The 23,638-nt window shown below is 42.7% G+C and overlaps 2 protein-coding genes across 3 annotated transcripts; one reads left to right on the top strand and one right to left on the bottom strand.

The window, feature by feature from the left end:
• Positions 1–241: 241 nt before the first annotated feature.
• On the top strand, positions 242–11,742 carry LOC135492304 (low-density lipoprotein receptor class A domain-containing protein 3-like). Of its 2 annotated transcripts, XM_064778681.1 has the most exons (5): positions 242–303; positions 959–1,255; positions 1,766–1,888; positions 2,543–2,674; positions 9,195–11,742. In XM_064778681.1, the coding sequence occupies exons 1-5, from the start codon at positions 246–248 to the stop codon at positions 9,800–9,802; spliced, it is 1,218 nt and encodes a 405-aa protein (XP_064634751.1). In that variant the 5' UTR covers positions 242–245; the 3' UTR covers positions 9,803–11,742. The 2 variants fall into 2 exon arrangements, with proteins under 2 accessions (XP_064634751.1, XP_064634752.1); XM_064778682.1 differs by lacking the exon at positions 2,543–2,674.
• Positions 11,743–14,440: 2,698 nt separating this feature from the next.
• Positions 14,441–23,579, bottom strand: LOC135492306 (uncharacterized). The gene is made up of 3 exons (XM_064778683.1): positions 23,509–23,579; positions 23,184–23,354; positions 14,441–15,008 (listed from the first exon to the last, which is right to left on the bottom strand). Exons 1-3 carry the CDS (start codon positions 23,510–23,512, stop codon positions 14,674–14,676), a joined length of 510 nt encoding a protein of 169 aa, XP_064634753.1. The 5' UTR covers positions 23,513–23,579; the 3' UTR covers positions 14,441–14,673.
• Between the last annotated feature and the right edge of the window lie 59 nt (positions 23,580–23,638).

Consider the following 23,638-nt stretch of genomic DNA (forward strand, 5'->3'; position numbering starts at 1 on the left):
TATAGTTTATATGGTTTCATTTCATTCTGGATTATCAATTTTGAAATTAATACCAACACTAAGTTCATCGAGGGGCGGATACAGGGTAGGGGTTCGTTTTGTCGAACCAAAACTGTATTGATCCCGAATATAGGCGCGGATCAACAAGGGATGAATTATCGAACAGTTCAGCTTTAAAAGCTACTGCCGCGCCATCTCTAAGTGATGCTACAAAGCTCTCCTCCGTGAGATTGATGGGATACAAAATGGAGACTGTAGGAATTCGACATTTCTTGGTGCTTCTTTCCACTGTGAAATTACTAGGTAAATCATCGTTTTATTCATCAATATGTGATTCAAATATTAGAGTGTATCAATAGGTTCTCATTTGTGTGAAAAAATTGGAGATGTTATCTATGTTTCTTCCAATTTTAGGTGTTGAAGATGCTGACAAGTGTAATGCAATCTTGGTTATGGTAGTGTACTGTAGCTGTGTACATTGTTTCATGTGTGTATGATTTTCAGTGCATTCATGCTGTACATGAATCTAGGCCTATGGTCAGGATGAAGGCAATTACCTAATTATCTTTTAAAGATAATTAGGAAAATAGTTGTCTGATTTTCTCATCTATTTATTTTGAAAATACCGGTAGTGATGCTACTGATATATATAATACAGTTTTTTGTCATGAATGATGGTATCTGGTATATATAGTGATCTTTGTAGGTCTACTCTTTTGATGGCATTCAAACTGTCTGTAACTTAGGCCTGTAAATAAGTTTTGAAGTTAGGCCTACAGCTTCCTCTTTTTCGAGAAGAGATGTCAGAAAGAACTTGGGCCTGTGTAGGCTATTTTGAGATAATCCTTGAAATAGTCTTGGTGTTTTCCTTTGGCACTATACAGTGAATTCAGGGGCAACGATTCTGTTCAAGTGAAGTTTGTTCTTACATCATTTATGATTCTCCTTTTTCTTGCAGATGGTGGATCTCTAGACCTGATTCAGGTCGTACCACAAAGCCCGCTCAAAGTCCAAGTAGGAGCCACTGTACATTTCAACTGCTCCGTCAACACAGATATCATTCCCCCAGAGACTATGGTATGGGATTATAACAAAGAATTAGAACCCAAAGTCGCAATCCGCAGACTGGGAATGAACTTGTTGCAAATAAAAATAACGAAAGTGGCCTTAGTGGATTCAGGGACCTTGAGGTGCAAGGCTGAAAACCAGTACAGAGTACCACAGTTCAAGGAAATAAGTTTATGGGTGCTAGAAAGTAAGTATAGACTTGGGGTTCTCCCCTGGGTTTCACAATGTTGGGTAACCAGCAATTTAAAGTGGTGTAGCCCTATAGAAACCCTTTACAAAATTCTAGAGTCAAACTAGGGTGGCTCTTCTAAGACAGGGTGGTAAGCTTCCAAGGTAGGGTGGGACGCCCTGACAAAAGGCCTTGTGGAGAACACCGACTGATGGGATCTTAGGGTTCCATTTGCTGGGGCAGATCCAGGAGGCTGTGAAAGAGGTGGCGCCACTGTTGATAGAGAGAGTGGCGTGCCCAGGTGTTTTCTACAACAATTTTCAAAACTCACTGTCAGTTTTAAAGAATGTTCAAGTATCGGAGTGTCAAGAGTGGATTAAGAGTTGAATGCCAGATTTATTATAGACATTGGCCTTGTCTTATGACAATTAAAGTAAATACAGTGAAGTTTTTTGCCGTTGTGTGATCTATTGTTGTCCGTTCTCACCGAGCCAGAATCAGAGCTCCAACTGAAGTACTTTGTTTCAGAAAAAGAGAATGCTTGCACTGGTTCAATGCAGTACAAATGTACATCAGGCGAGTGTATCTTCCTTCCATTTCGGTGTGACAGCATTGTGCATTGCGAGGATGCTTCTGATGAAATTGGATGCAGTAAGTAGTGTTAAAAAGTTCTAAGTCATAGTCGTTTTAAACCTTTTGAAATAGCCTGACACTAAAAAACACCTTTTCAATTTCTTGCCTGTACTAAAACTTGTGATTTCCTATCTTTATTGACACCCCCCCCCCCCCCAACTTTGGCCACAGTGTCAGGATAGACCTCTTCCCTTCTAGTACCACATGCAATGCTCTTGCAGACCCCCCTCCCTTCACCGCCTAAGAGAATCTAAACAGATAATAACAAGTCTCACTTGGAAACTGAACATTTTCAGTTCAGGTTTTACCCTACAATTGTCATGGACTTTATTCTATGCAGTTTCGAAATAAAGATCTTCATCCCATCTAAGGGAGACCTTCATGTTTGTTTTGTTGATCATTGATGGTACAGTAGACCTCTCTATTAAGGACACCCTCAGGACTTAGAATTGCTGTCCTGATTAGAGAGGGTTCCTGATTAGAGAGGTGAAATGAATGGAAACAACCAATTTAGGACCAAAACTAGTGTCCTTTACAGAGAGGTTGTCCTTAATAGAGAGGTGTCCGCTAAGGGAGGTTCTACTGTAGTTGTATTGTCTCGAATCAATATCATATAATCAACCCAAGGTTCAACCTTCGCCAAACTGTCACCGGTCACGACTCCTTTTGCAGAGCCATCCTGTTCCATGGGATTTCTGTGCAAGAACAAAAACTGTATTGGTGCTAGGTTAGTGTGCGATAGGTACAGCGAGAACCATTGTGGCGACTGGTCCGATGAGAACAACTGCATGTATAAAAGAACGGGTGAGATGAAAATATAGTTGTTGTGATTCATTTGAGGACTGAAGGTGGCCGTATCTATTTTACAGCTTTTGAATGAAGGGATTTGCATGAAATGTTGCATTGTTATGGGTATGACCGCCACAGACAGCATCTTGTGGCAACCACTCTTGACACACAACAGCACTGAGCAGATTAGCATGCTGATAAAGGGAAACTGCATGGTTTCAAGGAGACCTCCATTGTCATTCGGGGAGAAGTTGAAATTTGAAAACATTTTCATATTGGAACACTATGATAGCTGTGCATCGCCATATTCGTCAGCTGTGCATCGCCATATTCGTCACCACACAAATTTAAGGGCACTTCCTAGAATGATTTCAAAGAGGATGAGCAGAATACACAAGGTTAGGCTAAACAGTTTGCTTTTTTGGCAACTCTATCCTCGTAGTCCATAGTTTTATGAATTCAAGCAAAGCCGAAAATCAATGTTTCAAAATTTGCGTCTGTACTCTACAAGACGTCATCAGGAAATCACTTGATTATGCGGATTGTCGATCTTGACGTCATCCAGAATAGCATCTTTTGACTTTATCAAACCAAGCTGATATGGCCTCATAGTGTTCAAATATTAAAATCTAATCGGGGGCTCCTTTGTGCCTCAGCTGCATCTATCTCCTTTTGAAATATGAGTGCGATTCTCTCATTGTCGTGAACATACATAGTATTGCAATACTACGAATTTTGAGGCGGTATTCCTCGATGAGGCTGTTGAAATTCTACACTTCTATTCATGACAATGAAAAAAACATTATCCCTGTTTGTTGACGTAGATAAAATGCACCTTAGGGACATAGGCTACCAATTTCAATTTTATTCAAAGTAGAACATTTGGGTGACATCTAAAAAACTTGAGTACGATTTCAGAGCTGTCATGACAGAAAAGAGAGCTTGGTGCAAAACAATCTGACGTTGCGTACCTTTACCATGGTGCGCTATTTCAGTGTATTGGATTTCTGCAAAAAAACTGTCAAAGCTGTCAGAGAGTATCTGCCCTCAGTCCATCATTTGGTGTTGTTCTCTGTCCTTTACGCTATCGTTTTGGTCTGTATTACTACTGTAAATCCCTTTACTTTTGTGATCGTAATATTTTCACAAGTTTTGTGTTCCACATTATACCTTACCTCAGTGGTGCAGGGCAACTTGACTGAATAAATATGAACATGGTGTTTTCCTTAGTATATCTAGTACAGCATCATGTACTGGTTTAAGCCAGTTTAGGAGACATGATTTAAGTCTTAGTGTGCTTCATGTAGGCTCTTATCAATATGACAAAGTGTACTGCATGCAGCTTTTTGATATGAAATTTGAAAGCTTTTTGGCTGGCTTAAACCTATTTTTGCCTAGTTACTGTACTTATAAGCCTAGTTACTGTACTTTTAAACGTAGGTTTCCACTGAGTTGCGAGAAGGCTTCACTACTCTCAAACCAAACCAACAAAAGCTTTTTCTTCGCGATGTCGTCATGCAAAATTGCATTCAGTGGAAACCTACTTAAAACAATCTTTGAACTGCAGGCTACAGCTTGGGAATGTGATCAAATGCCTAACCTTGGGCATCTTGAAAGCCTCTGTTGTTTCTAGCATTATTGTACTCGCAGAGTCTTGACACAGTGCTACACCTTGCTCTATCTATTCTGGCAGGAGGTGTCTGAGGGATGGTCCGCCTGACTAAGAAAGCTCTGTGATGTACTCTTTCTCTTCATTTCTAATCTTCTTCGCGAGATTCCTGTTACACACTTGATAATTCTGGAATTCTTCTTGTAATTTTATGTGCTCATTTATCAGGTCATAAAATACCGCTAGTTATTGAAAAGCATAAGCCAAAGTGTAGCGAAGGAATCACAGCGATAGGTACGCCTGCTGGTAAGTTCAAATCATATTATGTACCCTGTTGAGTATAAAGGATTTCTTTTACCAGGTATTTCAAGTCGCCCAGTGCTTTTTGCAGAAGCGGCCAAATTTTTGATTGATTCTATTTGCAAGTGGAGGTTTTGTATCAGGATAATTGGAAGTGCATCTCTCTGGTTCAATGTTGGTGATTTTGTGTGATGGAACGTTGCATCTGATTCAGAATCCTGCTTTGTTTTGATATCGAAAAAACTTTCCGAGGGCAAAGTAAAAATGCTCTTATCATGATGAATTAGGTGTTAACATCACACAATCATGAAGTTCCCACAAAAATAGTTGCACGTTAAACCAGATATACTGGCTTTTATCATGAGAATATCCAATGGTAAGTGCAGTTAATTTGGTTTTTCGTTTCACTCCTAGGTGGCCGAATCTACTTCCTTCAGTGCTGCCACCTAGGAGGCAGCTCATAAACTGAAGTATTTCGATCAGTTCAGTTCTCTCAAAACCCTACTCTGTTGATGATAAGGTGCCAATCAGAACAGTGATTTGTGCGAGACACCTGATTGCTGCTCGGTAAATATCCCTGGGCTAAGATATTGATTTATTGGCTAAACTTTTGTATTTTTTTTTGGAAAGTCTTTATCATCATGTATGTTGCCCTTCTGGCCTGCAGCCGAATCCCTGCACTGTTCACAATGTCGCAACATGCATTTCTCAACCTGGCAGAGGTCCTCACTCGGTGTTTCCGTCGATGAGCCAAACTCACATGTATGACAATCTGTATCCCAGTCCCATTGGTCAGCTACATCTTTTGAAATTGTCATCTATACGCCCCACAGAATGACGTTCGCATTCCCTTCATCCCATTGGCTTGATCGTGTTACATGACCAAATCGTCTCGGCTTACTCTGCTTTACAGCATGTCTTGTTGTGACTGAATTCTGAGCCAGAAGCTTCACGTTGAAAATATAGTGTAAACTGTTTCCAGGTAAAGAGATCATGCACTGTACTGCTTTCATCTACATGATATTATCAATTATCAAGACTCCTTTGTTGTAGTAATTGGCCTGTTGACACATGTACTGTAATGGTTTCAGGGATATTCTTCAGATGTGTCGGCTAAATCCAAAACTCAGTATGTTGTTTTTGTTATTTTCACTATTTTCCGGACATTTTCAAAGAATAACTTTTTAAAAACATCACATGCTCCAAAATTGCTGCTATCTGCAATAATGATTCGTGTTACAGCTACCTGTGATGACAACCGAAATCGAGTGATCATTGCGACTTAAATTGCAGGTAGACGTAAAATCGAGCATTTTAAATCCCTTCTTCGCCGGCGTTGAAGGAAATAAGCTATAAAGAACCTGATCACAGAAGCTGTTTAGTTCATTACTACATAATTATATAGGTCTGTGTAAACTGTAGGTACGCTAAATTGGCTATGAACCAAATAACTAAGCTGCTAGAACACAGGTGTATATAGTCATTCCAATAGTTCATCAATACTTCCTCGACCATCATTTTTCATGGACACGGTTTCCTTTTCTAGAAAGCAAAACTACAGTAGTCGATCGATATCTTATTATGCCAAGGGTATGGATGAAAGAGAAACTGCTGGATGGTGCGTTAAAGGTGTGGTAGCTTGAGCATTAACTGCCAGTTTGACGCCTTACGCTGTCTGTTGTGATTGCTACATGAAAGCATCCTAAGCACAAAAACGGTTAGTATAATATTTTGTGGACATTTTTGGATGATCCCCTGACTATCCTCGGTCACAATAGTCGTAGGTCCTCTGTAACTAAACCTTAGTGACGTTGTGTGGTTATTGGGCTACGCCTCCTTTAATCAGATCTATTGGTTGAAATCAATTCAGGTGGTGGGCGAGACCATCTCCAATTTCCCAATATCTTTCGAGATTTTGGTGTCATCTTCTATATGTACGTTGGCAGGATTCAAAATGTCAAAATTTGCCAAGGGCGTAATAGGCTTGGTACCAATACTGTATCGATTTTGTCTGCGTATCACTGTCTGTCTGATCAGTTGGACAGCTTCGTCTTTGAATCTGTAATGGGGGTAGATCGCCCGAGGAGACTTTCAGGTATCGACACTTATCTCAGATTTCTCTCTGGTGAGTCATATCAGGTAATTTTTCGATATTAGGAGTGTCTCCTACCTCTTCATTTTTACAAATGAAGGCTCTTCGAGGAAGATTCAGTTGATATCTTCATGGTTTCATATATTGGTAGAAGATTGCTAAGTTTTCTATGCAGTGATAGGTGTTAGTCTACATGTACCTTGGCCAAATGATGGGAATATTTTTCATTAAGCATGCTCGAAGCTATCATCAATCCCATATGATGCCATGCGCTCAATCAATAAATGATATCATGATGCACCTAGGCTATATCTAAACACTTTATAAAATGTGTGGTTTTACTTGTAAACACAGGTATGCATGAACATTAACGATAGGGGATCAAGTTAATGTATTTGATCCGCCATGAAATTGATGCAGTAATTTAATCAGCCAGGGGTCGGCTGCAGTGAGGATTTATTTTTCGTATCCCAGGATGCCATTAGTGAGTCATGGCCAGCTGATTCATATGCCACCGGGTTAGATCTTCGGAAATTTGTGAATGGACGATTATTTTAGCCGTAATCTAGCTGCTCTTTGGCGATTGTTGGTCGAGGGTGTGTATTGCTGCTGTGACAGGTTGATGGCACATTTGTGATTCATATGCCACAGGGTTAGCGCCTCAAGAATCTGTGACTGCATGGGTGATTATTTCTCGTATAATCCTGTGAATGTATTTTTAGTTAAATTGGTAGTCACCCTTTAAATGTTTGTTGTTGTTGTTGTTGATTGTACTTCCTTTTTCTTGTTGTACTTTGTGATTCATCTTACACACTACATGAATGCAACCTCATCTAACATGTCTGAAAAGCAGAATTAATTGCCTCCAATTAACATCCGTAATTGGAAAATAAGCCGCGAGCAGAAATGGTATCCTTCTTTCAGCTGACAGTGGCAGGTATCTGGTTTTGCTATTAGATGATAGACACAGCAAAGATCATCTAAATGTCATGTGGAAATAGTCTCTGTCGATTAAGCAATTCTTCCCTATTGTTCAATTAAAATCAGGAACCTGGATTTCGGTGAACTGGCTAATGATCGCTGAGCCAAAAGTTCACGAATTAGCTCATATTATTATTGGTATTGACTGAATTCAATGTTTGTTGCTGAAATTGAATGGTTTGAATGTATAAGAGTTGAAATTTACAAAATCAATGCTTGTGTTAGCCCCCCAGATCGCAAAAATCAAAATGGTCGCCAGGACTTCCTGGTGTAAAGCCATTGTGAATTATATGACACAAGAAAATGTGTTACACCCCATTCTATGGGTAATAAGCACTGATAACGTGAATACCACTGCAAGTTTGTTACCATGCAATATCATTCACCATCCTAAGGATATACTATTACAAATAGCAAATGATGTCAGAATATGACGACATGCGTGTCAGTTTATAATCCCTGGGAAAATATTGTGGGATTTGTCAACATTAATCTCCAAGGACCATCATATTCATCCAGCCACATTACAAGAGGTCGGCGATGTTTAAACAGCTGTGTAGATCGTTTTCAGCCAAAACATTTTGAAATGTAATGGGTTAAAGAATGATGTCACTATTGTGACCGATTTCTGATCAATCCACTCGAAAGTGTTTTTCAGATAGATGAGACCAAAGATACTTGGCTGACCTGTTGTACGTCACTAAACTGTGATAATGTTATCGAAAATAGCAGTAGTGTATATGATGGTCATACACTGCTGCAAATAGTAGTGTTTCTACGCAGTCCTAAAGAGCTTTAGTTGATACGATGAGAGAGATACTGTTCTTCTGCATTAGTGATAGCCCTACCCTAGGGATAATCTATAGTGTTGTGCATAACCGACTATCATTTGGTAAATGTGATCCGGTCACATTTCTGAGATCAACTAAATACCTTTGGCCAGAATGATATGAAAAACACATACTAGACTTAACTCATAAATACGGATATATGCCAACAGCTAGGATTTGGATGTGTGCACTGAGTGACTCTATGATAATATGACAAAAAAACGTGGCTTTTATGATGTGAACTCTCATCTTCCTGGTGCACTTCTTTGTCAGTTGAATTCCTGCTGTTCCCTTGACAGCACAGCGTAAGGCATGATAAATAAAGAGCTATAATCCATTATCGGAGATTTTGTTCCCATGACAGTAATCGAGCTAAGAAGGGCTATACGATTCTTTGAGTTTGTCCTTGATAAGAATGCGAGAGTAAGAGTAACGTACCTTGAATTAAGATTGACCTTTGATGGACGTTACAGGTTTGGAAATTGGGTTTGAAAAATGTTGTCATCATATAAAGAAATCACATTCTCTCTCGTTTATCCCATAAGGCTCCTTAAAGGAAGATGTTCTGAAATTGCTCAATTTATTCAAGTTAATTGCCAGTATTTTGACCTTCACTTTATTCATTGATTTCATTAAATTAAATCTTTGGTGTTTTTGCATTGCTTCTAGCTAATTTGACTTAGACATTGGTCACATCATCTCACAGTCTGTGTATTTTTTCAGATCCGCGAAAAATACTTGACAAGACAGAGGAGGACGAAATGGATTGGCTTCGGACAACTGTATACACAGCAGTCGGCTGTATCATTGCGATGGTCCTCATCATCGCCATATTGATTGTGGCAATTCTCCGCATCCGGATGAAAAGAGAGCAAGCACGACTAGCACAACTTGACCGAACACCGATACAAACTGTTGGGACAGTGGGTCCCGTGAGTACCAGCACCATCGGTACGATTGATACCTCTAGTCCGTACGTCCAGCGGTGTCCTCCATCGATGGACACAGGCATAGGCGACACCTTCGAGTCGTCAGAGGCGACAATACACGCAGAGCTGTCATCCCTAATAGTCGAAGCCCCACCGCCTTATATTGAGCATGACCCACATCTTCCGTGTGATGAGGAGGCTCCACCTCCGTACGAAACGATGGATGGTAGACGAACAGAACGCAGGCAGCGTTCTTCTGATAGAAGCCGGACAACGCAACGGAAAGAGCATCGTCATCACTCCCCACGGATTTCCCCCGGACGGTCGCCTCGTACAGACTCTAGGCAAGGGGCTACTGTTCCCTCACCATATGTGCCCATGTTGTATGAAGTGTCCTTATGAGGTTTGAGGGAATAAAACCTTTTGTGTTCAAGATAAACTCAAGAACTCTCAAAAATAAGAGTAACAGTGAAAGGTAGAGAAAAATTCATGAAGTGTAATCATTGATTGATTATGCCCTTAGGGGTACTATAAAAATGTACAGTTTTAGAAATTCTCGTCACACCTTTTTGGCAATTTTGTGGATGAAGAATTTCTCCTGAAGCCCCCCAGTTTTTGAGAGGTCAACTTTCTGTGATAGGTGTCTCTGAGCTGTCTTTTCCTGCTCACGGAATCTCTATCCATTGTTCATTACTTAAATCAAAAGGTGCGTGCAATATGTTTGATCTTATTGACAGAAGAAGATAGAATTGAAATATGGAATAGAATTTTCCAAACGTTTGGTATGTCAGAACATTGCTGTCAGTTTATGCACAATGTTTCTGGCATTATTGTCAGTTATAGATGGCATAGTTATGGTACACAGAACCACAAACCTGCAGGTTTTTCCATGGAGACCATACAGCCAACTCTATTCTGATGATCGTTTTTGGACATTTTCTGTCACCTTGGTTTATCCTTGTGTGCAATTTTACGGAACACACATCATAATGGTAGTTAAGCCACTGCCCCTGTTGATTTAGCATTGATATTATCCATTCTTGGGATATGTTGAATATTTCACCAGATTGTAATTTTTGGTGCCAGTGTACTTTATATGATATGTACATGTAGGTTCAGTATTGTTTATGTGGATTCATCAGATTTTATATAAGAATTGTGATGCAAAGATGTCATGTTTAGTCATCAGTATTTTGTTTTCAGTCATGTGGTGTCAATTGGCAGACATGTAGATTATATTATTCTGGAATGGACCAGGGATCGAAATTCTCAGACTCGAAAAGTAGTTGCTGAAACTTGATAGGGTTGAGCTCTTGATTTTTCTGAACAGTTTCTTTTTGTTGAGCCAGTGTTGAGATATCTAGTAGGGTTATAATAGCTGTACTAGTACTACTAGAGTAAGTAATAAGGCAAGAGTAATAATGGTAGTGTCTTTGTGGCAGGAGCTCCAAAAGCCGTGCAGATAAGTACATGTGCTAATGAAGAAAAATCGTTTAACAATGTTTAAGGGGGAATTTAAAGTCAAGTTGAATTTTCATCTCTGTTGCTTGGTTATCAATTGTAGTGAAAATTGTATTTGTGAGGCATCGTCCACTTATTCTGACGCACAAATAAGCCAGTATGGTGATCCTCAGTGGCAGATCCAGATATTTTGGATAGAGGGGGTTGCAGCCAAACCTAGAAGAGAGACCGAAGGTTTGATCTTAGCAACAAAAAGGGTTGGAACCTACCCGAACTATTTTTAAAATAATTTCGGTGCCAAGAAGCCATTTTCCTGGCATCTGAGGGCCGGTTCTTTCCGACAATATGGCGCGTGCATATTGTGCGCCCCCTAACTCTGCCACTGACCCTCTGTCTTGTAGTTTGGTAGTGGTAAGTTAGTGAGTACCAAAGAGTGACAGTTTGATACCTGTTGATGTAATGTCTCCTGGTTGTATAGTTAGTGTCCCCATGGATGGGTCTGTGTGATTCACTTTTATAAGGTTAGTAGCACATCATTTTTTGGCTCTGGCATTGTTGTTCTACATCAATAAATTGGCCTGTGGAGTACATTAGTTGTCGCCAATGCAGAACACTTGTCCAAGGCGTGTTACAACAACAGGACAATTGACCTCGCTCCAGGCAGCCTTAACAGTGGCTGCTACAGTATATGATATTGTCATACCTAATAGGATCCAGGTATGAAGTCGAATTTTATACAATATTTTGACCCAATTAAAAGTTAGGGTTAATGATATTTTCCCTTCGAATCGACTATTGGCAGCCATGACCACCATTGTAGTACGGTAGCCCAAATACAGAATAATTCATATACATTGTACATCGATATTGTATTTTTGGCCGAGCAGATTCGTTTTGATATAAGATCAACAACTAAGGTGCCTTCGTCTGAATTTTGATACTTTCTGCATTGTTGTTTTATCTTGTATTTATATGCTATTGATTTTGTTCGGTTGTGAAATTTCGCTGATCTGTCAGTAACCATGACACCTTGACCTTAGATCATTGTTTTGTTCGTCATACATGTTATAATCAACAGAGTACTGACACCACCGTTTCTGAAATTTCACTGTCTCTCTTTTAGTTTCTTTAGTGCACTTACCTGGGGTGTTAGAAAGACAAATAAGCAAATACTGTGATTTGAATACTGATTATAGGAGCATTTCAAGAGAGGAACTTTATCCCCGGCATCAAAATTTAAAAAAAACACTGTAAGCAAACTGGTTTGAAAAATATGAAAAAATTAAATACGAAAATCTGCTGTCACCCATTGAGAATGACATTGCCAGAAGGTCGAATGGGCAAAAAACCATGATGAGACTAATTGAAAAGACATTAGGACAGACAAGTTCCATAAATACAAAGTTTTCAATTGTGTATCTTTTCTATTTTCACAAAATTTCCACCTTTCCTCAACTGCAACTTGTTGATACCTTGATAACTTTCATGCTCATGATTCTACTAACTAACGTTGTTGAAAATGTTTGTTAAGTATGATTGTCGGTGCTAGTTTTAGAAGCAAGAAACATTTAGATGAAACTCACTTCACTTTGGATATTTTTTGACATATTGTAGCATTTGGTTTTTCATCATTCTTTGAATTACAATTATATTCAAGGAGACATTGAATACACTTCACCAGTTCACCTTTTATTGAATACGTTTCTTCCAGCATCTTAATAATAGTAGCAATACAAACATGTTCACCATTGCTTCCAGACGACTGTGGAAATTTTGCTTGGTGGTTGCATTTTTATGGCATATTTCAGTGCTTTCTGTTCGCCACTTACTAGTCTGATTATGATACATGTACATATGTTAAACAACATAGCAATGATAGTTCAGACAGTCCTACAATGAGATAAGGCAGAAACTCCCAAGAAAAATCAGACTTCAGACTTACTATATTTTACCATTGTAGGAATGAAGTTCTCTTCGCATGAATGTCGTCCTTTGCTAGTCATAATATTATTTCATAATGATGTGTTGTCTATTTGACAACTTGGACAACATATTTTCAGTGTCATCACATTTTATACTTTTCATCATACTTTCTGTCATACAATTGAGCTCAGATCTTGGACTTGTTTTTGTGAGCTTGCGTGTAATTATTGTGCAATTTGTGATCAGACAATCGTTTATTATTACAAGTTACTATCAGCTCTTTATCATTGCTATCAACTCTCTTCACTACTTAATAAGACCCTAATAAAACTGAACTGAACACAAGTACGACACTATCTGAAATAAGCTAGTTTTTTCAGCATGAGTTGTTCTTTGGTAAAGACAAGAACTGGTTTCATTAACACACACATGGATTTATTCCAAACCATTTCAGCATCAACTTTTGCTTTCATATACACTTACATTCATGAATACATTTCGACAACATTTTGGGTGTAGGAGGATATATGGGTGTACTTAACAGTATGGGGTGCAAATCATCATTTTGGGTGTAGGAGGATATATGGGTGTACTTAACAGTATGGGGTGCAGACCATCATTTTGGGTGTAGGAGGATATATGGGTGTACTTAACAGTATGAGGTGCAAACCATCATTTTGGGTGTAGGAGGATATATATGAGTGTACTAAACAGTATGGGGTGCAAACCATCATTTTGGGGATATATGAGTGTACTAAACAGTATGGGGTGCAAACCATCATTTTGGGGGTAGTAGGATATATGGGTGTACTTAACAATATAGGGTGCAAACCATCAGGAAAGTGTGCATATTATGGATGTGTCTTAACCACCTTTGTATTAAGCGATCAGTTGCCGTGATTTCTCTCTAACCAGTGTAAATCTGTCATAATAGGCGAATGTTGCGTTTAAGTAGATGAATAACCTCTATCTTGTATTGTGATGTCGTCGAGGTGACTGTTTATGGGATGTGAATAGTATTGCCAAATTTGGCACTGTCTGGAATGGTTAACTGTTGAGCACGTCAAAACTTGCCCTTCAGAAAAATCCAGTTCTTGGTAGGCGTTGATCATTGGAAACCTATTCAAATCTTGCCCCTCAGACATATTCAGCTCTTGAGTTAGTGTTGATGAACTGTGACCTTGTTATAGTCGATGTTTAGATACGCACACTAATAGCAGCTTGATATCTATGTAGTCACTGCGCCCATATTGTTTGGGTATCAGAGTATGTGTTCTGGAACAGTGTTGAAGGTATAAAAGCCTTCTCCGTTCATTAAAAAACTGATTGGAAACTGATCTTGTGGTCCTCTGGAATCTAAATTTGCTCAGTCCTCACTAGTGCTAATGGCAGTCAGATGTTTGATGTTGCCTGTACGAGGTGCTTATCTTCAGTTGTATATGTTGTTGATAGATCAGTCGTGCCTGGTCTTACTCATGTTATTGCTGGGACAGCTGTGCCTGGTGTTTACTCACTGTACATAATATTACTGTGTTTTCCATGAATAATGATCATTATGACTTTTTCAGATGGTGTTTTTTTGTTCTTTTGTTTGGCAGATTAGGTAGGTATCATTATATTACACAGCTGAACCCATCAACAACACCTGCCCAACATTTTCTAAAATTCACCTTCTCCATACATGTTCTCTTCTTTTTGGTCCACTGATATCCACAGCTTCCTCAAGTTTAACAGTGGATCCCATAATAAATGCAGAATCAGCAGGACATTTCCAAGTCCTAAATTAGGTGGGATGTTTCAATGAGCATAGCAGTTACACAAACCAGAGCACAATGCCATTTCTGCAATATACGTGTGGCATTGCAAAACTGTTTTGAAGAATTTTCAAATTATAGTCTTTCAAATTTGGTTCCTTCTGTGTAGCTCCGAGATGCAGAAATCTTTGGCCAGGCTTTCAATTTCTGGTGCAATAAATTGATGGAGAACCTGGCTTTGAAGTCCTCATCGCCCTTACTAAAGGGATACCATAGGACGTAATTTAAATTCCATAAGTTATTGAAGAGGTTGTAGGACACACCAGTGATCGCGTCGGTCTGGTGAAGTGGTAGGGGTAATGCTGTTCCTGGGAGAGTCTTTGTGATTGTCGAAACTAATGCTACATCTTTGGACGTGAATTCTATACCATTGCCGTCCTTGTCTGTGTAAGATACTCCCCTGTCGATGGCTAGAAGAAGCAGAGAAAACAAAATGTTGAACAATGTTTCGCTCACTCAGTGCTATGTTGATATCTGGATTGAGAGACAGGATTTCTCATTGAATGAGGAACTTTTTCAACACGTCGGTGTGCTCTTGTCCTGTGGGTGACACCAGTGACCACCAAAACTGACCACGTTCTTTCATTTTGTGTCATTCAAACTTACCTATGGAACACTTTTGCATGTTACTCCATTTGGGCTCAAACACAAGAGTATCCCTTTAATTTTCTAAAGGGAGAACTGAGTTAACAGCTCGGCCGCCAGGCGGCGCCCTGACCGATCCCGCGAGATCGCGCCGATCTCATGCCGCCATATTCAGTCTTTACTCTTGTGCTTCTACGAAGCACATCGTTTTTGGCTCACCGTAGGGGAGTCTTTACAATACCGCAGTGTCCGTCGTCCGTCGTCGTCTGTCGTCGTCCGTCGTCGTCGTATCCTGTTTCAAAAACAGTGGCACGTTTCTTAACCGCTAGGGCTATGAACTTAAAACTTTGTACACAGCACCCCCTAGGTCAGGTGACCTCTTACACTGAATTTCGGTCCGATCTGATTCTCAACTTGGCCACCAGGGGGCCAAATGTCGATATCTAAAAAGTGTGATATCTCGCTTATTAGTGACTTGTTTTCGATGAAACTTGTGTTGTAGGTACTCATAGCAAATATACATCTTATATCATACGGGTTTTTTAATTTGACCTACTTTTCAAGTTCACAGAGGTCATATGGCGTAAATTGGCCGTTAGAGTGTAAACTATGGCACGTTTCTTAACCACTAAAGCTATGAACTTGAAACTTGGTACATATACCCCCTATATCACATAGCCTCTGGTGCTGAATTTCAGTTTGATCTGATTCTCAACTTTGCCACCAGGGGGCCAAAAGTGGATATCTAAAAAGTGTGATATCTCGCTTATAAGTGACTTGTTTTCGATAAAATTTTTATGGTAGGTACTCTTAGGAAGAATACATCACATGTCTTACGGGTTTTTAATTTGACCTACTTTTCAAGGTCACAGAGGTCATATGGCGTAAATTGGCCGTTGGAGTGTAAACTATGGCACGTTTCTTAACCAGTAAAGCTATGAACTTGAAACTTGGTGCATATAACCCCCTACATCAGATAACCTTTGATGCCGAATTTTGGCCTGATCTGATTCTTTATTCAGCCACCAGGGGGCCATAATGGAAAAAGGAAGAAGTGCAATATCTTGCTTATTTTAGTGAATTGTTTTCGATAAAATTTTTATGGCAGGGACTTCTAGCAAGGATACACCACATGTCCTACGATTTTTGGATTTGACCTCCTTTTCTAGGTCACAGAGGTCAAATGGCGTAAATTGGCCATTAGAGTGTAACTATGGCACGTTTCTTAACTGCTGAAGCTATGAACTTGAAAGTTGGTACATGTAACCCCCTACATCAGATAATCTCTGACACCGAATTTTGGCCTCATCTGATTCTTGATTTGGCCACCAGGGGGTCAAAACTGAAAAAGTAGGACGTGCAATATCTTGCTTATTAATGACTTTTTTTCGATGAATTTTTTATTGCAGGGACTCTTAGCAATCACACGATATTGATCTTGTTGATGTCATAGACAATTATTGGTTGGATCATAAACTTATATATACTGCCCTGTCTTATTACTTGACATCAATACACATCTAAAAAAAGTCTTCATGCCCGATTGTGTTCACCATATTCACCTCTAAACTAAGCATGATCCTGCCTACTAAAAGATGTATACGGTGAGCACAATGGCCCCTGGCCGTTTCATTTCAAAGCTGCCGTGAATTCGATTTAAAACCAAATTCAACCAGCCAAGTCTAGACGATTTTTGGGTTCATTCACCTACGGAGTAGACCGCCAAACTAATCTTGGCATTAGTATTGTCCAGTCTATTTAATTATAGACATTTTCTTAGCTAGCTTAGTCGACCCGGCTCCATTATTTTGATCTTGGTAGGGTAGAGTTAAGTAGGCTATTCTCCGCTCTATTGTAATGAACAAGACTCAGATCCATTGCAATAGTGTTTAATTCAAGTAGGCATGTTTTCCTTTCCATTAATTATTGCGTCCTTTCTGGCCTACTTGGGGTTCCCAGTGTTTTTATTGTCATTGGTACCATTTTTTATATGGCGTACCCCTCCGACGGCATCCTTTGTCTCACCACAAAGGAATGCGTCTGGTGGCGGGAAACGGGCCGCGAAGACGCCTAAACCCTCTTCCGGTTCCGTTTCCGGGCATATAACCCGGAGGTCTAGCAAACCTCCCGCCACCACCCCTTCCGTCAGCCGAGTTCCGGTTCCGGCCGCGGCTGCGAAGGATGCGGGATCTGACATTATTAATGTCTGTGGTCCCAAGGGAGACTTACATCCAATAAGTCTCCAAGGGTTTAATATACCCCGGACCTCAGGGAACCTTCCGGTTCCCCTGTCGTCCGCTCCCCGAGTACAAGCCCTTTGTACCCGCGGGAGCACCCTGCTTCCGGTCCGCCGATTGCAGTTCCGGTTACTGACGCGGGTTCCCGTTTTTCAGTAACCGAAGACTCTACTGGGGGTTTTTCTCAGTCTTTACTGCGAAATAACCCCAGTCCTCACGGACACAGTAGAGTAGGGCCGGACCTTATAACGCCACCTCCGAAACACCATGCGTCTTCGGTAACAGCGTTTCCGCCCTCCGTACCTCCTTCTAAAAGGGCTTCCGGTAGCTCCATACCGGCGAAGGAGTTACGGGCATTTCCGGTTTCGGACTTCGTCCTACCGGAAATGCAGGCACCTTCCTACGTTGGCCAACCTCTTGGGTGGAACCAACCGGAAGTGCCACCCCCTCCTCGTAGCAGAGGCGTCGTTCCCATGGAACGAGCTACGCAGAGAGGACATCTGAACTCTAGTTCAGAATATGGGCAACTTCCGCTTCCGGAAGACCCATTCGCCCGCACATACGGCTTCCAGGGTTCGCTTATGCGCTCACCCTCGCCTCAACCGCCCGTCGTTGAGAGAAGCCGCACGTCGGGTCCGGAACCCGAGTCGGGACAGCAACTGTCCCAGCTCATCCAGATGGTAGCAGGTGTTTCTGATAGACTCAGCCATCTGGAGCAGGGTTCCGGTTCCTCTGGTGCGCCTGGTCCCATCGGATACCCACCATCCGACTCTTCTATTTTAGAGGAATTTTCTGAGAACGAGAGTTCTCAGCCAGGCTACCGCTCCCCCAATCAGGAGGAGCTGTCACCAGAGGAGGCCAGTATCCTGTCGGATATGAGGACACTCAGATCCTTGATCAGAGCGTACCTCCCGCAGGATCTGTGCCCTACCCCGCCGGAACTGCCAGCCTTGTCAACACCGACCTTTTCACTCTGGGGACAGGAAGTGGATCCCAATCCACAGGTTTCTCAAGGCTCCACTCGGGCACTTGAATTCCTTCCTCCCTCCCCGTCGGTGTTAGCAGTCTCTGAACTTTTGGAGCGTACAATCAGAGACTCACAAGGCGCCCACCAACGTACTTCCATCCCTGTCCTTCCGGCAGTCGGACCGGAAGCTTGGTGTAAACCGGGGAAGTTGTTCACGGCACAACTTCCTCCCGTTAGGCAGTACCGCGCTGACTATTATCGAGTCAGCTCGGCCGGCTGTCCAGCTGCAGCATCGACTTCCATATTAAAGGACGATGTACAGCTGGACCAACTCGTGCCTAGGGTGACCTCCTCCTCGGCTTACCGAGACCTTAGAGCACAAGAGGGTCTGGCCAAAAACACGTTAGCGGTGCTCTCCTACGCAGAGCACACTAACCTGGCCCTAGCCAGATCCCTAAAAGATAATGAGTCACTATCTGATGACACAAAATCGCTTGTGACATCCTTGTCACATTCGATTAGGCACGCTATTGCGCTGTCCGCCAAGACCGCAGCAAATAGCGTCCTACTCCGTAGAGACGCCGCACTGGGCTCTCTCAATGTCATCAGATCCCTCCAGCTGGAAGGGGCCTTAAGAACCGCTCCTATGGACGGTTCTTTCCTGTTCGCAGATTCTGTACAAGAGGCGGCTCAAGCACAGAAAGATTGGGACAAATTATATGCCCCCACTGCGACACAGAGGGCCAAGACCTCTCTACCTAACGCTAGAAAGATAGAGAGGCCCCAGCAGGCATCGGGTTCAATCCCGTACGCCAGGCAGGTCCTGCCTAGGCCTACCCCGCCTAGTCAGCCTGCTCCTGCTGGATCCTTCCGACGGGAAGCGGAGGGTCGCCGAACTGGAAAGAGGAAAAATACTTCCTCTAACCAGGGTGGATCCGGTCCGACTAAGCACTCCTTTCGCCCAAGGGGTGCTGGCCGGAAGAGGTGACTCCCCCCTCCTTTCTCCTCCCGGACGCAAAAAGGAGCCGACTCCGGTAGTCGGGGGCCGTCTGCAAAAATTTGCAGACATTTGGGACGATTGGTGCCCAGAGTGAAACTAGATTTCAACCGTACCCCCCCCCCCCCCCGACTACCATATATCCAACCCCAGTTCAGCCACCGAAGGACCCAGTCAAGGCCTCTGCCCTCCAAGCAGAGGTCGCGACATTACTGGAGAAGCAAGCTATCCAGGTCCTTCAAGATCCATGCTCCCCCGGCTTTTACAGCCACGTTTTCTTGGTTCCCAAGAAAGCAGGGACATGGAGGCTGATCATAGACCTTTCCAGGTTAAACACCTTCTTGAATGTTCCTCATTTCAAGATGGAAACCACCAGGTCTATAGCAACGGCGATACAGCCCAACGATTGGGCGGTATCGATGGATTTAATGGATGCGTACTTACATGTACCGATCCATCCAGACTATCAACACTTCCTTCGATTCCATTACGAAGGAAAGACGTATCAATTCAGGGCCCTGCCGTTCGGTCTGGCATCGGCACCCCTAATTTTTACGATGATAGTCACAGCCTTCGTCGCTCCCTTTCACGTGATGGGGTTCAAGCTCCATCACTACCTAGACGATTGGCTACTCCGTTGCAAATCGCGGGAACTACTACTGCAACAACTTCAGGTTCTAAAGCAAAAAGTAGTTTCCGCAGGTTGGATTATCAACGAAACAAAGTCAGAATTCATACCATCCCAAGACTTCGTTTACGTTGGAGTTCGGTTCCTTACGGCCATAGGGAAAATGCTGCCCCCCCCTAGACAGGATAAAGAAAATTCTTCATCTCGTCGCAGAATTCAGAGGAAGGACTCAAGCTCCCGCAAGGCGATGCTTGAGCCTTTTGGGACTTCTGAATTCGGCAGCAGACCAAATCCCCCTTGGCCGTCTATATATGCGTCCCATCCAGATGTTTCTAATGTCTCTATGGAAACCCCACAGGGACCCATTAGACAAGTTGGTATTGATACCTCAATACCTACTCAAGAACGTCTGGAACTTCTGGGAGTCGGAGACTCGTCTCCAAAGCGGTGTAGATCTTGCTCCACCGCCCCCAGAAGTGTCCCTGTTCACAGATGCTTCCCTACTAGGGTGGGGAGCACATCTGAACAACGGGGACATGTCCATAAGAGGTCTATGGACAAGGGAGGAGACCATTCTTCCAATAAATATATTGGAAATGAAGGCTGTCCTTCTTGCCGTGAGGGCTCTTTCCCTTCGCCTGAAGAATCGGAGAGTAACCCTGTTCTCCGACAATTCTACAGTAGTAGCATATGTCAGGAGACAGGGAGGCACAAAGTCCGGCATTCTTTGCCAGCTAACTTGGGAGCTTTACCATCTTTGTGCCGACCTTGGAGTATCGATATGTGCCAGACACATACCGGGCAATCGCAACATCCTTGCCGACGCCCTGTCCCGTCAGAACAAGCTAGTTCAGACAGAGTGGACACTCCATCAGGAGATTGTAGACGACCTTTGTCGCCTTTGGCACTCTCCGAAGGTAGATCTGTTCGCCACCAGGCTGAACAATCGCCTTCCCATCTATTACTCTCCACTTCCGGACGAAGAGGCCCTGGAAGTCGACAGCCTTACAGCCTCTTGGGTCGGGCTGAACGCATATGCGTTTCCACCCCTCCCTCTCATCCAACCAGTCCTGAACAAGATCTTGACCAGCCATCCGGTGAGAATAACTCTCATCGCACCTTGCTGGCCAAATCAGGCCTGGTTCCCAGCCTTGCTGGAGCTCCTGATAGATCACCCCAGGAGTCTTCCTACTTGGAAGCACCTCCTGTGGCACCCCCTTGGGAGATGCTACCACCAGAACCCTGGATTTTTCAAGTTTCACGCCTGGAACTTATCCAGTTGCATCTCCACCAGAGAGGCTTTTCGGACATCGCTGTCAAGCGCATGTCCGCACCTCAAAGGGGGTCTACCCTTGATGTGTATCAAGGAAAGTGGTCTACCTTCACTTCCTGGTGCAGGGAGAACGGAGTTACTCCGATCTCTCCCTCTATATACAGATTAGTTGATTTCCTTATTGAATTATTCACGGAAAGACAACTATCTGTCACGGCTATAAAAGGGTACAAGTCCGCCATCGCTTCTACCCTCCGTGTTTTAAGCACCTGGGATCTTCGTTGGGAGGACCAAATAACCCCTCTTTTCAGAGGAATGTTATTAGAGCGTCCTAGACCGGTTCACAACACCCCTAAATGGGACCTTTCTGTTGTCCTTAAGGTGCTCATGAGGCATCCTTTTGAACCCATGTCTATTTCATCCATGAAATATCTGACACTCAAAACGGTCTTTCTAGTAGCCTTGGCTACCGCCCAACGGAGATCAGAGCTCCATGCACTTTCTTTTAAGAAGCTGGCTTTTAGAGAGGGAGGGGAGGTTATCCTGGCTTTTATACCAGGATTTCTGGCGAAGAACCAGGGACCGGCCGCCTCTCGGCCCCCGGTTACTATTCCCTCTCTGTCAGGAACGATCTCTTATGATCTTCCTGACAGAACTTTATGTCCCGTCAGGGCCCTAAAGTTCTACATAAATAGGACAAAACCTCCCGGTATCCGCCAGGGGAGAGAGCGTTTGTTTTTGTCCTATAAGGAGGGAAATAAACGAGAGATAGCGGCCGCCACTATTTCAAGGTGGATTGTGGAGACTATTCGTCTTTCCTACAACACCTTGAAGACTTCCTCTGATCTTCGTGCGCTAGCTAACATCTCAGCGCACGAAGTTAGAGCACTAGCCACCTCCTGGGCTAACTACCGAGGAGTTGCTCTTCAAGAAGTCGTTTCCGCTGCATGTTGGAGTAATCACTCCACATTCTCTCGTTTCTACCTACGAGACGTTTCTTCCCTCGTAGATGGCATGCACACAATCGGCCCGATTGTGTCTGCGAGGCATGTTGTTTGATCCTGGCTAGATCAAAAAAGGGGGGGAAGCCCGATTGAAGAGTCAAACGCGCATCTTGCGCCATTTTTGATATGCCCTATCTTCAACATCCAGGCAACCCCTAGTAGACTAGAAAGGACGCAATTTCTTATTGTTGTTTAGCAATAATTCATTCTACACCCTTCAACATGCCTTACTTGCTCTAAGCTCTGTTGCCGGAAAGAAGATGGTTTTATTACGCAATTCTAGCGCTTTCCGGAGAATGGGTCTATTACTCTCTATAATATGATTGTAATACCGAGATCAAAATACCGGTCCTCCGGTTCTCCCCATTTCTTTCCCCTGGCGGTCCTCCTTAGCTAATATGCCGGTGGTGCCTCCTGGATGGAACAACAGCTCAGCCTTAGGTAAGTCCTCGTTTCCCACCTCCAATAGGTTGCTGGGATTCGATGCAAAAGTGTTCCATAGGTAAGTTTGAATGACACAAAATGCCCATTTCCTTACAAGAAATGGCCATTTTGTTAGTTCATACTTACCTATGGAACACGGCCCTCCCGCCGTCCCCACAAACGGGACATACTCTTTATTAACGCTCAAGAGTAAAGACTAAATATGGCGGCATGAGATCGGCGCGATCTCGCGGGATCGGTCAGGGCGCCGCCTGGCGGCCGAGCTGTTAACTCAGTTCTCCCTTTAGAAAATTAAAGGGATACTCTTGTGTTTGAGCCCAAATGGAGTAACATGCAAAAGTGTTCCATAGGTAAGTATGAACTAACAAAATGGCCATTTCTTGTAAGGAAATGGGCATTTGTTTCAGTGTCATTAGAATGTTACCGTATCAATTTTCGTCTCGCACTCACCATGGAGTCTCTGACTGCCATTCAATACCACATTCATTGGGTCGATCATCTGACCTGACTTGGACATCATCCACCCGTAGCCATCCTGAAGGGTGGGTTCAAAGGATAGGAAGATTCCTTCAGGCATTCTGGTGGCTGGCTTGTCAAACCACTGAATGGTGATGTCGATACCTATAAGAACAAATTGACACATTATTTGGAAAATGCACTACTCCTGTCATATCACAAGTGATCAAACTGAAAGAAATGATAGTAGTATTCTTAAACTTTCATCCATGATAGAAAAAATGGCCACTAGGTGAACAAATTTGATTAAAATGCTCACCCATGCGGTCAAGTTTGTAATCTGTGACTTGGTAATGAACCCAGATTTCGGATGGAGCTCCATACTTCGTAGCTGTTTCTGCGTCCTTCATTTTAAGATGGGCGTAAAAGTCGCAATCACTGTCTGCAAT

This window comes from Lineus longissimus, chromosome 8 (genome assembly GCF_910592395.1).
Source record: "Lineus longissimus chromosome 8, tnLinLong1.2, whole genome shotgun sequence".
Classification (NCBI taxonomy): Eukaryota; Metazoa; Nemertea; class Pilidiophora; order Heteronemertea; family Lineidae; genus Lineus; species Lineus longissimus.